The sequence below is a fragment of the Medicago sativa genome, chromosome 2 (genome assembly GCF_051527215.1).
Source record: "Medicago sativa cultivar Bolivia chromosome 2, Bolivia_mono, whole genome shotgun sequence".
Taxonomy (NCBI): Eukaryota; Viridiplantae; Streptophyta; class Magnoliopsida; order Fabales; family Fabaceae; genus Medicago; species Medicago sativa.
Genome location: NC_140750.1, coordinates 6,368,699 through 6,386,398, shown reverse-complemented (window position 1 = coordinate 6,386,398; position 17,700 = coordinate 6,368,699). Strand labels below are relative to the sequence as shown.

The following is a 17,700-nucleotide window of genomic DNA, read 5'->3' as shown; positions in this document are numbered from 1 at the left end:
TTCTATAAAATTGAAAACTCATTTGCAGAACCACTAACCACAGACTTGTATATATGAGTATTGTAACTCATGATGATTTGATCAAGTCTACAAAGTGTCAAAATAAATTCATCATTTGTTAGAAAAGTGAGTCTTTGATCTGTATGATTTGTTTTCCCTATCAGATTCAATTTCTGCAGCATTAAAGCTTACTTCTCTTATGAATGATTAGTGCTTTGACCATACATATAATTTTAAATTTTAAATTCTTTATGACAAGTGAATTTTTTATTCTTTTAGTAATTGAGTATTGTCATCCAAGCGGGAGATTTTTGGATTAATTATTTAATTAATCAATTATGGATTGACAATAATCAATTATTATAAGTTGATGTCATAATATAAATTATGGTCTATTGTGTTAAGCACTAATTAATTGATGAATATATGTGATTGAGCTATTCTTTCTAAATGGACCGTGATGGGTTAGACCATTTAGCTGAGCCCAATGAGAGGTCCCTGCCCTCAGCCGTTTAGCTATTTAAACGTCATCCCATCAGACGGTTAATTATTCTGAACAGCATTGTGAAAACCTAAAGTTAGACGGAATGAGGGGTAGTCATCCCTCTCATGCTTATCGGCGGTTATCCTTCATCAACCTACTATAAAGGTACACAGGTCTTCTTCCTTCTTTGTTATTGATAATATACTATAACTTATATCTATAGATCTATGACTAAACACTAAAACTTTTATCAATATATGGTCTAAAAATGGAAGGTTATATAGAAAAGAAATTGTCTAAAAAATGATATAATTATTACTTTCGTTTCGTCTGCCAACAATAGATCAAGATGCAAGATAGAGATACATATAAGTATTTTGATGCTCAAGTTAATATAAGAGTAAAAAAATGAAAGATAATGAAAGTATATATAGTGTTACCACGTAATGGTGGTGTAGGACGCCGTTTATAGACATGGGAAGATCAGATATAGTTGATGAGAGGTTGTTGCAGACGGCACACCAACAATGCCGATCTCTAGCATTGGTTATTAGTCGTTGAGATGTTACCGAATGGAAGATTCGCAAACTAGAGGTTGGGAGGGAGGACCCAAGATATTAGGTTCTTAGCGGGTTCGTACCTATGTGCTTTTGGGTCTTGTATAATTAAGGATTTTGAGTCTTGGAGTATACTTTGTATGTTTCTAGAACATTTATTAGTACGACCCCTTCACATTTAGCTCATTAACATGTCAAGTACTATCATTTGGTCCTTTCACAATTCAAATTTAAATATGGTGATGATGATTTGTTCTTTATAAATTTGTCATTAAACACCATGACCATTGCATAACTAAATAAAATATCAGGATAGATCATTGGTATCTATTACCTAATAAGCTTATATGTATACATCATTTATCTATAATTTTTAATGATAATACTTGATAATCACTCAATCTCTCTAACTTAATACTTCAAAAAAATTATTAAATGATTTCTACCTGTAAATTTATTTTATATCATCTATCATCAATAAATGAGAGGATGCATTTTGGAAAGAAGAAAAAAACACTGCGTATGTAACATGAGGACATCTTGGCTTTTCTAACATGGGTGAAATAGAATCTGTTGACCAAAATTCTATGACGCAACATGTCGTCACCCACAGTAACCGATGACGTAAGACATAACTGCCGTTGACGTTAGAGTCGTCTCCCCTTCTGTTTTTATATTTCCATCATTCCTCTCTCCATTTTCCTCCCTCTCCTTCTCACCAATTCTCTCTCTCTCTCTCTCTCTCTCTCTCTCTCTCTCTCTCTTAGCACCATCATCATGTACCAAGCAATTCCATATAGAACAAGTGTCTCCACAGTCACACGTAACCTACCAATAATCACCACAGGAATCCTTGAATCCAACGTAACAACAATGGTTTCAGAAAACGCAGTTATTATCATTGGAACACGAGGTTGCTGTCTCTGCCATGTTGTCAAAAGATTGTTACAAGGTCTAGGAGTCAACCCTCCTGTCTACGAGGTTGATCAAGACCATGAAACTGCCGTTGCTGCCCAACTATCCACCAACACCTCCGAAACCGTTCAGTTTCCGGCGGTGTTCGTTGGTGGGAAGTTGCTTGGTGGGTTGGAAAGAGTCATGGCTACTCATATTTCAGGTGAATTGGTTCCTATATTAAAAGATGCTGGTGCCTTGTGGCTTTGACTAGTTATGGATAGTGAGGGGTTCTTAATTTTCTTACTAATTAATTTTGCTTGTTTTTGTTAATTAATTACATAAGTTTCTTTTTAGGCATCTTTGTTGTGCTGGGAAAGAGATACTATATATTATCTTTTTGTTGAAGAGATATTTTGTACATTATGTTTCAATTATTATAGTTGATGATGAGGACAACAATCGTATTGGATCTCAAGATTAATCAAATGGAAAATGCTGTTCTAAACTTCTTATTAGTAACTTGCTTGGCAAAACAGTTTCTCTTCTCAAATACTAATCGAAATTAATTTCGTGGATTAATTTCACGGTTATTAGACAAAGTAAACCATTTATCCTTAAAGAGTTATGTTTCAATTCAAGATGTGAAATCTGTCTAACAAATTCGAGAGGCACCTAATCTGAGCCAACAACGATTTTATTAGATGACATAAACCATTGGCGGGACGTTTTAAATGTAATATTGATGACTCAAGAGTGGTAATTTGACAAATTCTAGAGTCATCTAATCCGACTCAGGCCAACAATGATCACATTAAATGGAATAAACCATTGGCGAGACATTTTAAATGCAACTGGGTTTGGTGGTGGATGACAAAACATGATGCTACTGAGTTTGGTGCTATTATTGCATATTGTAAATCTATTTATGCTCGCTATTATAGAAAGTTAAGTGTGAAGTTTGTGCAAAGACAAACTAATGAAGATGCCTATGACTTAGCTATAATTGCCATATTCTTAACTAGTTTTTAGATTTTGATTGATTCACCGACTTGAATTAATGAAATGCTAATTAAGTCATAGTTTTATTTTATTTTTTATTTTATAAAATTCACAGAAGATGGTCAATTTGATTTATGAGTGAAATTAGAAATAATTAACATTGTTTCATCCTTTATTCTTTAAAAAAAAAATGTTTCATCCTTTATAGTACTTATATTTTTTATTAAGAAAATAACTTAATGTATAATTCCTCCGTAATAAAAATAATAATAAAAAAGTATATTCTTTAAAAAAAAATAAAAATAAAAAAGTACATGTATTTTAGACAAAGTAGGAATATTTTGAGACTAATAAAAAAGTACATTTCTTTCAAGAAAAAAAAGGTACATGTATTTTGGACAAAATACGAATATTTGAGACTAATTTGTATACATCGATATAGTATTATTATTATTTTGAATGACAAAGTTAGTAGGTTAGTTGATAAGTTAACCTCCAATTCCTTCAAAAAAAAAAGAAAAAAGTTAACCTCCTTGACTCTAAGTTCAAATAAGTTGGGCTACAAAACCGTCCACATAAATTAATCTCATACTCATATTTTTCTTATGTTTCAGTACTGATGTATATGGCAAGAGAATGTTTTCAAAATACTGGGAGGATAAGTTTTAAACGGACAAATTTTTTAGTTGATTGATGAGGACAAGTTGGTCTAATATGATCCGATAAATCAAGGAGACAATGATGTTGTTCAAAACTTATTACAATTATGCTTAGAAAACGTCTTCTCATCTCAGTTAATGGATTGGTGACTTAATTTAAGTCTTACACGTTATGGTAGTTAGAAAATGGACATACGTCAGAAAGCTGGACCAAGTCAAATACACACACATTTCACATTCTGTTGCATTATTTCCACAATATCCTTTCTTGGACGCGTCTAGAATTAATTACGTACACAAAATGGTGGACTTAATGTACCGGTGTACACAAATGATCGAAAATGAAAGTTATATATGCATGGTGACAGGATGAATGGGTAAACACTTCCAATGGCCAGCTTTATAAGGTGTGTTGCCAGCTTTAGAAAAATATGGAGAATTCTTATGAGAATGAAATAAGACACAAAGTGGTAGACAGCATACCAATACAAATTAAAAATATACAGTGGTGGTGCCAAAATAATGATACTTTTGGTTTAAAATTAGCATATTAAATTTAATCTGTATGCGAAAAAATCATAATAAATTTTATTCTATAAAATATAAATAACGCAAAATAAAAGCTAACAATAACTATTGAAGAAAAATATTGAGTTCAACAACATTTCAAAAGCAAAATTGATGTGTATAAAAAAAGAGCCAAATATGCACCAAGTGAAAGAAAAAAAAAGAGCCAAATTAATCTATAACTGGCTTTGAATATATTTTCAATGTAAATAACTAAGTCATTTGCAAGAAATTTATCATTTTATTTTTTAGTTTTGTTTTTTCAATTTTCACTGCTACTAAAGTTTTCTTGTAGATGTTTAAGATTTCAGAAGTGAAAAAATAAGAGGAAATAAATACATCCAGCATATGATAATCTTTTGAATATCTTAATTCTCTAACATTTGAAAATAAACTTATTTGAAGTATAGTTAAGTATATTTTATTAACTAATCGTAAAATAAATACAAATAAAAAAAAAAACTTTTAGAGTAGCCAAAGTTGCTCCATTCTTACACTCAGCTACGACGCCTTTGTATGACACTAGGGACAAATCGAAAAATTTCCGTTGATGGCGGCAAATATCATATGATATAAATTCTAATATAAAGTTACATATTTCCATCAATATATAAATAATTAAAATTAAAGACATCTCAACATCTATAAATTATATATTTCTTCAAAAAAAAAAAAATCTATAAATTATATATGATTGCTTACGTATAGGTGTTCAATTTTTATTTTTTTTGAAGGAAGGCGTCTTCATATTTTAAAATTGCTGTGTGATTATTCTATTTTCAACCCTTTTAAACATATCTATCTATACATATGATCAAAGAATCAACATCATTCAATATTTCTTTACTTATAGAGTTGGGAATTTAATTCTTCAAAAAAATTATTGAAGAAAAAATACTTTCAACTATTGTATTTGTCACAACACAACAAAGCTAACTTCAAAAGGATATTCGATAACATAAACATCATTGATGATGTAATGGTCGGACCTTTAATTTATTCCATAACATAAACAAAAAATCATCATTACATTGTTTTACCTTTGTTTCAGGTTCTTGATGCTCTTTTATGTGAATATGAAAATTTAATCAGTTCAAGTTCCTGGCTAATTGTCACTTATTGGATGCGACGTATTGTAGCAATCGTTGGACTCTACCAAGCAAGAATTCATGAACTGGAGAAGAAAATACGAACAAGTTTCATCAAGGCAGAAAACTGAAGAAGACACTGCTAGTTCTGAATAGCTGCTCAATGGTCACAATGGCAGTGCTGCTGAAACAAGGTTGGCTGCAGCAAGAGAGCATCTCAGTCTGCTCAAGATGAGTGGAAGTGGAAGCGGAAGTATGTCATTGTAGTTAGAGAAGCAAACATTGCTATAGAGAAGGCAGATATTGGGCAGGAGTACACAAGTAAGCAAATCAAGTTGAGGGAAGATGCTTTGAGAAGAGAGTTTTCTGGCATTTCCGTTGAAAAGGAAGTTCTTTCTCTGTTGTTCCTGCGCTTTTTCATTTGCAAATATCTGGTTACCTGGCATGGCATCAAGATAGTGTGAGACAAAGATGAGTAGATGACTAAGACCTCATTATTAATGTTATTTTAATAGGATGAATGTGGTGCAAAATGATGTGATCTTATTTATTTATTTATTTATCTATTTTTAGTCCACTTAAATACACGCCTACAGAAGATGGTGGTTCTGTTTTTGTGGGTGATGAGGATAACCATAGTTCTCAAAATAATGAGGATGATTGTAAAAAAGGAGCATTACCAGCTGCAGACAGCTTCCGCTGCAAGTTTCGTTGATAAACTAGGACACAAATTGGTTTTGAAATTCTCTTCGACTAATTTTATGACACATTCGCTTTTGTTTTAGCACATCTGAAACAAAGATCATTAGTGTAAAAATCTAAAAATATCAAGGGAACAAAATCTCCAACCAAGAATTATCATTGTATAATATGTTAGGTATTGGGTGGTATTGATAGGGTAACTGCTGATGCAGTCAATTATTTTAATATATAGTTATTTAGGAGCAGTTAGTATTTTGTATAATATGCAGTATTTGTGTTGATTAGGAGCAGTTAGGCAGTTTATGCAATAATTTGTATTGATTAGGAACGGTTACAGGCAGTTTATGCCCTTTGTTTGTATAAATAAGGCCATTTGGCCACAACAGTGGGGGGAATTGAGAATTATTCAATTAGGAACCTTATTGGTTCTGTAATATTTTCTTTTCAATCAATAATACTATTTCTCTTGTTTCTCTTTAATTCGGGTTCCTAACAAATAGTATCATAATAACCAATTAGTATGATTTGCTACCGATAATTGAAATGAATTATTTATATCAGGATTGTAAGAAGCGCAACATTTCATCATCTGATGAGTTGAAGGGCCTACAGAAAGCCAAAGAACATGCAATGAATTTGTTGTGAAAGTGACTCAAAATTGGAGTTTGGAGGCCAAAAATTGATGTTTGCTGAAAGTACAAATCGGGGCCCGAATGGCAAAAATCGGGGCCCGATTTTGGCTGTCTTTGGGAGCAGTTTGGTACTGGAAAAATCGGCGCCCGAATGGTAAAAATCGGGGCCCGATTTTGCGTGCTGTTATTTTTCAGAAACGTATTTTTGGGCCAGATTTGGTACAATTTTATGGGAGTTACTTTTACTATAAATATAGACATTGTATCAGTGTAAACCTTGAGAGATAGAGGGGGCTGAAACAAGGGTTTAGAAAGGCAACAACAAAACTAGGGTTTGTATAGAGTTTGTCTCTTTGGAACAAACACTAGGTTTTGAGGGTTGATTCACCTTGGGAAACACTATTAGGATTGAGTCTCTTGGTTACGGGAAGAGGCTGGGATTTGGGTAGAATTAGGCGGGAGACTTATTCTTGTAATCCATCTCTTTTGTAACGTTACTCATCATATAGTGTAACGGAGGGCTGCTCTCTCCCCCAGACTAGGTCAATTTGGACCGAACTGGGTAAACAGATTCTTTGTGTTCTCTCTTCTTCTTTTCTCTTGCTGTGTTGTTTTCTACTTTTGGCTTGTGATTATAACTGTTCTATTCACTTTGATTATTGGTTGCTTTATTATCCCTTGCTCCACACATCAAGTTGATTATTGGTGTGAGTTTTCTCATCGAATCCGCAACAATTGGCGCCCACCGTGGGGCAAGGTCAAAGGATAATCTAGTACCATGGGTTCGAAGTGGGATATTGAGAAGTTTACCGGAGATAACGATTTTGGGTTATGGAAGGTAAAGATGGAAGCGGTGTTAATACAGCAAAAGTGTGAGAAAGCTTTGAAGGGTGAAGGTGCGTTACCGGTCACCATGTCACGAGCGGAGAAGACCGAGATGGTGGACAAGGCCAGGAGTGCCATTGTCTTGTGCCTCAGAGATAAAGTTTTGAGAGAAGTAGCAAAGGAAGCAACCGCGGCATCGATGTGGTCAAAGTTCGAATATTTGTATATGACAAAGTCTTTGGCTCGTCGGCAATTCCTAAAGCAACAACTTTACTTATTCAGGATGGTAAAGTTAAAGGCCGTCATGGAGCTACTTGTGGAGTTCAACAAAATCATTGGTGATTTGGAGAACATTGAGGTGCGTCTTAGGGATGCGGGTGCTCTGATGGTGTGGTGTTGTTTGGAGGATGAAGGTGATGTTGGTCACCTGGGATTGATGCCTAGTGGAGCGGTGTTCGTCTGGAGAGACGTTAAACACTCAACATCAGCCTGGAGAGGCGGTGGTAAGAATACTCATGATCAGTCTGGAGAGGCGGAGGCAACAATACTCATGATCTACCTGTTGAGGTGGAGTTTCAAGGTTGAAGACATAATGGGATGTACGCATTTGCTAGTTGAGGTAGAGTACGCTCAGCGTGAGGTGGAGTTGAACACACCGGTAATGGTACGGCTATGGAGGACCTTGGGTGCTATGCTCTATGGTGAGCAAGGGATTTCTTCATAAGGTTGAAGAATGTACTGCACAGCTTGCGGGATTACCCTAAAAAAAGGCCAAGGGTGATTGGATGCAAGGAGACCTTCAAGGAAGCGGGAGATGTCCTGTGTTGAAGATGTCATGGTGAATGCTTGTGGGACTACCTAAAATACCTAGCGTAGTTAGACTGCAAGGACCTTCGAGAAGGCGGAAGACATTCCGAGGGCTGAAGGGATGGGAGGTGTATACTTGTGGATTACTCTAAAAGCCAAGGGTGATTGGGAACAAGTAGATCTTCAAGGAAGCGGGAGATGTCTCGTATTGAAGAGGTATGGTAAAGGCTTGTGGAACTACCTAAAATTCCTGGCGTAGTTAGACTGCAAGTATCTTTGAGAAGGCGGAAGACATTCCGATGGCTGAAGAGGTTAGGGTGCAAACTTGTGGAGCTACTTGGTGTAGTGGGAAGCAAGGGAAAGAGCAGCAAGGTGTTGATGTTAAATGGGCATCATCACTAATTTGGAGTCAAGGTGGAGATTGTTGTGAAAGTGACTCAAAATTGGAGTTTGGAGGCCAAAAATTGATGTTTGCTGAAAGTACAAATCGGGGCCCGAATGGCAAAAATCGGGGCCCGATTTTGGCTGTCTTTGGGAGCAGTTTGGTACTGGAAAAATCGGCGCCCGAATGGTAAAAATTGGGGCCCGATTTTGCGTGCTGTTATTTTTCAGAAACGTATTTTTGGGCCAGATTTGGTACAATTTTATGGGAGTTACTTTTACTATAAATATAGACATTGTATCAGTGTAAACCTTGAGAGATAGAGGGGGCTGAAACAAGGGTTTAGAAAGGCAACAACAAAACTAGGGTTTGTATAGAGTTTGTCTCTTTGGAACAAACACTAGGTTTTGAGGGTTGATTCACCTTGGGAAACACTATTAGGATTGAGTCTCTTGGTTACGGGAAGAGGCTGGGATTTGGGTAGAATTAGGCGGGAGACTTATTCTTGTAATCCATCTCTTTTGTAACGTTACTCATCATATAGTGTAACGGAGGGCTGCTCTCTCCCCCAGACTAGGTCAATTTGGACCGAACTGGGTAAACAGATTCTTTGTGTTCTCTCTTCTTCTTTTCTCTTGCTGTGTTGTTTTCAACTTTTGGCTTGTGATTATAACTGTTCTATTCACTTTGATTATTGGTTGCTTTATTATCCCTTGCTCCACACATCAAGTTGATTATTGGTGTGAGTTTTCTCATCGAATCCGCAACAGAATTTAACAACAAATTTTTTCTGCAATGGGTCTTTCAGTTGAAGATGCAACCATTGAAATGTAATTAAGAGTGAGATACCTTTTAGTTAACGTTTGAACTTTTCATTCCAATTTTTTCTCCAGAAATATTTTAACATCACCAATAAATATTGATACCAAAAGATGTAAATAATCAGTTTTCTGAAAGCACCATCAATTCCATGAAGAAGTGCATCAGTGAAACTATCTATTGCATTAGAAGGGAACTTCAAGAACTCACATGGTTGTACAAACCAAAGACATCACAATCGATAATCCCAGCATAATCAACAAAGAAGTTAGATGCTTCAATATCTATAATGCAATTTTTTTTTTGGTCTTCATATTATCCTTCAAATCACATTGAAGAATGCAAATTGCATGGTATCACCATCTTAGAAATGAATATAGATTTTTTTTGAAACCATATGTAAAGTAGGAAAACTGAATCCTGTAGAGTACCATGGTAGTACCAACATTTCTGATTGAAGGTGTGTTCGGTGTCTAACACGACACCAATACTTGTGATTACGATTCGATTAATTCTTTTCTAAAATTATTACCACATGTCAATGTCTTGTCTGATGTATCTGATCATACTTCGTAGGCATTGTTAGTGCAATTATAGAGGATTCCCTTATGTTTTGATCTTTATGGTCTGTAATATTTTTAAGAAAGGAAAATACCCATTGGATTCCATAAATATACAAAATAATTCCAAATGGAAGAACACAACTAAATATAGACTATAGAGAGTTGTTGAGGAATTAAGTAGGCAAGAATGATAACCTTTCATCATAAAATCTCAGCAGCTTTGGTTATTTGTTCATTGGCATTACTAAAATACTGAGCTTTGATTATTGATGCCTTTTTCATTGTAGCTGGCATTAGGCATAATACATGATCAGAATTAAAACATGTCTACAAAACAATGATCTAAATGCAATTATATTTATGCTTTGCACATTATTGAAATTGCATCTGTACTGGCTGAGGAAGTGAGTAATCCAAATTTTAATTATGTTTTCTTTTTTTTTCTTTTTCTTTTTTCATTTTCTAGTCAATGCTTGTTGGTTGCTTAGAGAGAAGCACTTGCAAACGTAGTTCAAATTTCAATGGCTACTTTGACTACTAGTGCTGTAGGGGATGGTTTCACAGAAATATGAAGAGCCATTGCAGAAATTCCTTAAATAGACATTACAGATAATGGAGATTCTAAATTATTTGAGTGGGATCTGACTGATCAAACTTCAAATGGTACAAGTTATTTTCATGTCCAAATTGATAAAAACTATTGGTTAGTCCAGGTGTATTAGGAAGGAAACTAAGTCTTTAATGTAATGAATTACAAATAGATAAAATTGGAGTGGAATCTTCTTCCTCAGGTCCCATTTTTCAACTGAGCTATACTGCTTGGTTCCTCAATGCTTACAATTGAGAATGTATTCTCTTCTATCTACCACTTACTATTTAAGCTATGCCCTTGTTTTGTTTTCAAAACCCTCACCATCAAACCAATTCTATAGCTACAATTAACAACATAACTATTTCTTTAACCACTCTAACTGTTTTTCCTCATCTTCTTTTATTCCCTTCTGTCTCAATCCATTGATACACAATCTTGTTATCTTCCAATTATACTTCTCCCCTTTGACTATGGACAATCTCCTCTTTTGCATTTGAGTTCATCTGTTGCCAATATTGTAACCCTCATATCGTTTTATTGGAATTTGTGCTTTTGGCCAAGTGGATGTGCACATTGACAACATCCCCCTTCTTGTATTTTGACATGCTTTTTTACTTCTCTGCGGCAATGTGCTACTAATGTTGGACTTTGCCTCTGACTAATCTTGAGCTGTATTCCCCTTTTGCACACCCCTTTTAGGTACCCTATAGATAAAAGATACGTTCATATATAGGTATCCAAGAGATAAAGGTACAAGTATTGAAGTTATTATGCATACATGTATAGATCCAGCTACTTATTTAAAATGCAAATATAGAGACAGTTACAATAACGCTACACAGACCAAATTCACTGTCATCCCTAAATGCATCTTATTAATTAGATGTGGCCGTGTGAGAGACTGCTTGCGTAGTTGGAGAAATTGATCTATTCTGAACTGTAGACTTATATCGGACTAATGACTCTATTGTGAAGGGGAGATACTTGAAAGAATTCTCTCATTTTCTATGTTGTGGATCTGTAACATGATTGTTTAGATTTATTTCGATTTTTAATAGAAAATATGACGTGCCTAATTAAATTGACCATCACCATAATTCTTTTACCTATATTTTTTACCTGTATTGATTATCTCAGTCAAGAGCCAAGTTTCATCTTAAAGGTAACAATATTGGACAGTAAGGCTAAAAACTGCACCCCATAGAAAGCGTTTAAGGGTAGATGTTGAAATTGGTCTAGATTTGGTTCAGGACATGGATTTGAGCCCCCATAATTGTTAAGGGGTACTAAGAGATCTAAGATTACATCTTAGTCCACTTAAGTGCACGCCTTCGAGTGCTGGTGGTTCTAACTCTGTGGGCGGTGAGGTAACCACAGTCTTCAAACTAATGAGAATGATTATAAAAAAGAAGCATTATCACCTGCAGACATCTTCCACTGCGTGTTTCATTGATAAACCAGGGCACAAGTTAGTTTTGCAAGTGTGCCAGTGAAACTATCCATTACATTAGAAGTAAGTTTAAGAACTCACATGGTTGTATAAACCAAAGACATCATGATCAACATTCCCAGCATAATCAACAAGCGTGTTAGCTGTTTCAATATCTGTAAAAGAAATTTTATTTATTAAACCAGACAACTTCGTAATAAAATTCACTATATCATTCCTACAAAAGTAAGGGGATCTCTGCTCGAAATTCTTTACCTTTAAGTTAAGATATGAAATAAGAAATTTGCTGCAACTCTGCATCCATACGACCTTGTACAACAAACTACACACAACATGAAAAAGACAAATGTTCACGGTAAGAGAATAGATACAAAAGGGTGAGTAAATAGGTTGGCTGGTAGAAGAATATAACTTTAATCTGTTTAAAAGTTAATGGAAAAAGTTGGTTCAGAAAATGAATGAAATTGGGCACAAGGCATTTATGTGACTAAGAGCAAAGCAATTACCCGTTGAGAATCCAAGTTCAAGTTTAAGAAATCCATGTTCCGTCGTCACCCATAATGCCTCGGATGTGGGAAATTTTGGGCCAAATTTGCGGGTGTTTCATGCGGCACCGTTCTTTTAGTCGAGGACATTCAAAGATTTGAAATAGTATCAGAGAGGCTGGCAGTCTTTCCCCTGCTATATTCTTCAGTTTGGGACATCATCTAATTGTTAATATTCGGAGGGGCACGAGGTGGAGAATCCCTGTGCACTCCAACGTGTGTAAACTTGAAAATCTAGTTAGGTCCAGGGAGGTAAGGGAGGGAGGCAACAATGCAAAACCCTCCTTGGGGAATGACTCGACGCCATTACATGGACCAGTAATGGAAATTCGGGTAAGCATGTCCATCGAAGTTAGAGATGGGCTCCTCAGTAATATCTCGCAATTTGTGATATAAAGTGATCTCAAGCTAGGCGGCATACCCCTTTCAGGAAACGTCTCCATTTCTGGGCAATCATATATAGTCAGTGAATCTAACTTTGGGAGAAGAGTACTTACATGACAAGGCAATGACTTTAAACTAACACATTTGTAGACATTGAATGATGTCAAGTTGGGGGCAAACAATCCTTCTCTTGGGAATGATACCAATTTGGGGCAGCTTTGAATGGTAAAGTCATGGAGATTTTGAAGAACCTTTGGAAGGGAAATAAATTCTAGATTTTTACATTGGCTGATGTAGAGACTACTGAGGTTGGGAAGGGTATCAAGTGGGAGGGTTGTGAGAGAATCACAACTCTTAACTATTGACAGCTGCTGAAGTGATTCATGCAGGTGGTTTAGCTTTGGGAAATCTAGATTTCTAGAACCCGTGATGGTCAAACTCTTCAAGGAGGTGGGGGGATGGCTTCAAAGATGGACTCCATCACCTCTCTTCCCTGAATTGTTAATTGTTCCAATGAAAGGGGTATCTCATGCAAGGATACTTTATTGCTTCCACGTATCACTAATTTGCGGATGGCAGGAACCTTTGAAAGAGAAAAGTAAGTTGGTTGCATTGTTCAATCTGAATTGTTTCCAAAGTAGGAAGATGCGTTGGCAGATTTCCACGTAATCTAGGACAATCATGAATCAGAAGAGACTTCAATACGGGAAAAGATGTATATGACTCATGAGGATGATGCCACTCTTCCCAACATGGCATCTTATCAAACTCCAAACATTCAAGGGAAGGAAAACATGTCTCTGAAAAGGAACTGCCATTCTCGAAAAATTCAGATCCAATAGTCTCCAGCATACTCATTTCATATATTTTTACGTTCTTGAGAGTGCGCAATTGTCCCAGTGGTGGAAGGATACAACAATTCGGACAAAAAGATAGAGATAGCCAAGTAATATTTTGGTAGGAAGGATTTCCAACCCATTCTGGAAATCGTGTGCCTCTGTACCCATCTATACCTAGCCTTTTCAAGTTATTAGCAGGTCGTAACTTGGCAAATATATCCATCTCATTTTGTGAATTTGTAAAACCATCATTTGTATCTCGAGACCATACAAACAATAATTCCTCAAGGTACTTCTTTTCCATTATCCTTGCCTCTGATGCTTCCAAGCTATTGGTAACATTCTCTAATTTCCTAATAGAAAGTAATCCATGAAGATTTGAAAGTGTTTCTAGTTCCTTGATCCTTTTCTCTTCATGCTTGCTCACAACAAAGTAACTTAAATGTTGCAACTGATTTAATTTGCTGATTTCTCGAGGCATCTCTCCTAACCAAGTTTCCCTAATATCAAGATGGCGCAGATTTAAAAGATTTTGCATGTCATCAGGAAGCCTGATTAGTTGTTGACAATTGTACAACTTCAACGTTTGTAGATTATACAGATTACACAATGACTCTGGTAACGTCTTTATAGATGTGGAAGAGAGATCCAAATAGCACAAATAGATCAGTTCACCTATTGAATCGGGCAATGCAACGAGATATGGATTGCTGCAAAACGACAAAACTCTCAAGCACTTCAAATTCGACAAAATGATGCATGATGCCTTCTCATTATTGAATGGAGGTCGTGTAAAATTGATTGCCAAAAATGTCCTAAGATATTTTGCTTGGCCAAAAATATCAAAATTTTCCAAGACTGGATCACTGAAATTGCTAAATGATAAATGACGAGTGTTGGAATCAATCTTCGTTTCTTTTCCAAGGTTTTCTGTTCTGAAATAGAATTCTCCACCAAGCAATGTTGCTAAATCATGCAGCATATCATGCAGCACAAAATGCTGGTTGAGGTTTCCACTGTTGGAACGTTGAAAAAATGATCTGGAAGCTAAATCATTAAAATAGATATAACCAACTTCTTCTAAAGTCTTTCCATTTTTTGAAGGCTGTAAAAGATCTTCAGCCATCCACAACAAGATCAACTCATCTTTATCAAATTCGTAATCCTTAGGATACAGTGAACAATATACAAAACAGCATTTCAAATAAGGAGGGAGATAATGATAACTAATTCTTAGTGCTGGAATGATGTTACTCTCATTTTCCCAAATATTACTGTTTAGTATATTATTCCAGTCCCCGATGTCACGTTTACGTCGCAATAAGCCTCCAAGTGACTGTGCTGCTAAAGGCAATCCCTTACATTTTCTAACAATCTCTTTGCCAATTTTTTGGAGATCCTTATTCTCATTGGATTCTTTTGGAGAAAGGCATGCATGATTTGCAAACACCGACCAACAATCTTCATCAGACAATTGCTCAAGAGAGTAACCTTGAAAAGTTTGAACCATAGAAGCAACTTTTTCGATACGGGTTGTTACAAGAATTTTACTTCCTTTTGCTCCATATTCAAGAGGCCTCAAAAGAGAATTCCAACCGTCATAATTTTCTGTCCATAGTACATCATCCAAAATAATTAAGAACTTTTTTCCAGTTAGTTTTTTCTTCAAATCACGATGAAGCAACTCTTTGTTATTTATGCTACAAGCACTTCCCATAATTGACTCCAAGATAGCCTTTGTAACATTCAATTCATCAAAATGATCAGAAACACAAGCCCATGCTTGAACATCAAATTTTTGCTTTATATTGTCATGGTTGTACACAGATTGGGCTAAAGTGGTTTTTCACAGAAGTGTTACCGTAGCTATCACCATCTTTACCATTATCATCTTCTAACAGTAATTTGAGTATGGCCTTCTTGTCTGCATCCCTACCAAATATGATAGATCTGCCAGCATCTAGAGAGGTGGATGGAGTCCTCCAAGAAGAATGGTGAGTAGAAATATGCTGAAGGCCGACTAGAATATCTTTGAATTTGAGAATGGATTCAAGTGTAGAAGCTATGTCTTCCAACTTATGAACCATATCTCTTTCTTCAGAGTTGAAAAAGCGAGAGAAGAAGGTAGAATTACTCACCTCCTTCCATGTAGTAGCAGCTTTGGTGGAGAAGTGATCGAGAAGATCATCAGCAACATAAACAGCATCTTTGAGATCATCAAGCCATTTGTCAACAGCAGAGTCTTTGATATGTTTCTGCTCCGCATCGTTCAGAACAGCTTCCACAGCATACAGAGTGTTCTTCAACCTTTGTACCAAATTAACATCAACCTTCTTTCCACGGATCAAGTCAACAATCTCAGGAGAAGCAAGCCTGTCAAGGACAACTTCAATGAAAGCTGACAAAAATAAGACTATTGTTAATATTAAATTGATTTAGTATAAACCTTCAATTAGTTTTTAATCTAATATTGGATGCCCTTAAACTTTAACAACAACCGACCTTAGCTCAGTTGGTAGAGCGGAGGATTGTAGTTGGGTTACCATGCTGAAATCCTTAGGTCGCTGGTTCGAATCCGGCATGTCGGATTTTTTCCTTTTTTCAATTATTTTTTTGGTTCTATACAGGAAGTGGTAAACACAAAACTCAGACAGGTTCGAACGAGAACGAGATTGAGAAGCACAGCATCCTTCTCACTGCAAGGGGGACACACTCACCACTTGATGTTGCGAAAATTGGGGATGATCCCGTTGCTGGTAAGTAAGTATAGTCCGATCAAATAATTGTTGCAGTCAGAAATCAAACTCGGTTCTCAAAAAGATTTGTTATTTGGTTGAAATCATTAACCACTAGGTCCAATCACTTGGTTTACATGTGAAATCCTTATAAGCTTTTCTTACTTATGTTTAAAAAATAGATGAATATAAAGTTATTTGTTTCAAAGTATTTATATAAAAATTAGTTGAACAATTAATTTGAGATTGAAAATTAATTTTTGAGATAAAATCTTCAAATTTTAGCTTTAGGTTAGAATCAATTCTGAATATAAGATTAATTTAATTCAATATTATGAGAATCAGTTTGGGTAAAACCACAACCTGAACCAATCCAAGGTATTTGGTTGGCAACTTCCGTGATCGGGCACAAAACCGAATCAACCGTTCAAATTGGGTCATGTTCGATTCGGAGATTCCTATCAAGTCATCCACATGTCCAACCTGGTCACACATGTTTTATTTTTTTATTTATTATTATTTTACCTATTATACACTTACATACAAGAAACTTGTTTAGTTTTTTTTTTTTTTTTTACTCAAAGTCACAAAGAGAGAGATACATAAATGCCAACACACTTTTGGGGGGTATAGTCATAATAAATCAGTGAGCTAAACTCTGTCAAGAAGGATCAAAATTGAACCAATGGATAAAATGTAGGTACTTCTTTACTTATATTTTGCCATAGAACGTTCTAACGGTGAAACGCACACAGATTAAATGCTAAGAAATGAAATTGTACTTGCAAAACACTAATTTTCGGCAACATTGATTTACCATCCAAGTTGTACTTACAGAACATTGAATTTCAGCAACATTTAAAATTGATAAGGTGTTTAAAACTCAGTTTAATCTTATAAAGCCATAAAATCGATAATAAAATGTGTAACATTAGAACCCACTTGAGTTGGCCTAGTGGGTATTGGTTTGGGACCTGAGAGCGTGCTCATCTTCAAGGTCTCAGGTTCGATTATCTCTGGTGTCAATTTAGGTGGGCTAATTTAGCTTATTAAAAAAAAAAAAAATGTAACATTATACATATACACAGCCAAGACCAAACCTCAGTACCACAAATACCCCGATTGCCTCTTAACTTCAATCTTCAATCAAGGTAAAATATGGATTAAATTAATT

General features: G+C 35.6%; 1 protein-coding gene, 1 non-coding gene and 1 pseudogene across 3 annotated transcripts; 2 read left to right on the top strand and 1 right to left on the bottom strand.

Annotated features, from left to right (window-relative positions):
* Nucleotides 1-1,732: 1,732 nt before the first annotated feature.
* On the top strand, nt 1,733-2,443 carry GRX480 (Thioredoxin superfamily protein). The gene has a single exon (XM_085742312.1). The coding sequence runs from the start codon at nt 1,819-1,821 to the stop codon at nt 2,203-2,205; it is 387 nt and encodes a 128-aa protein (XP_085598438.1). The 5' UTR covers nt 1,733-1,818; the 3' UTR covers nt 2,206-2,443.
* A 2,534-nt stretch (nt 2,444-4,977) lies between these two features.
* On the bottom strand, nt 4,978-16,373 carry LOC146943985 (putative disease resistance RPP13-like protein 1; annotated as a pseudogene). The gene is made up of 6 exons (XR_015028028.1): nt 16,340-16,373; nt 12,530-16,204; nt 12,282-12,345; nt 11,693-12,180; nt 5,932-6,041; nt 4,978-5,690 (listed from the first exon to the last, which is right to left on the bottom strand). The product of XR_015028028.1 is annotated as a putative disease resistance RPP13-like protein 1 (transcript).
* On the top strand, nt 16,289-16,379 carry TRNAY-GUA (transfer RNA tyrosine (anticodon GUA)). Its single transcript is given in 2 exon segments — nt 16,289-16,325; nt 16,344-16,379. It is a non-coding gene; the product is annotated as a tRNA-Tyr (tRNA).
* Nucleotides 16,380-17,700: the final 1,321 nt, after the last annotated feature.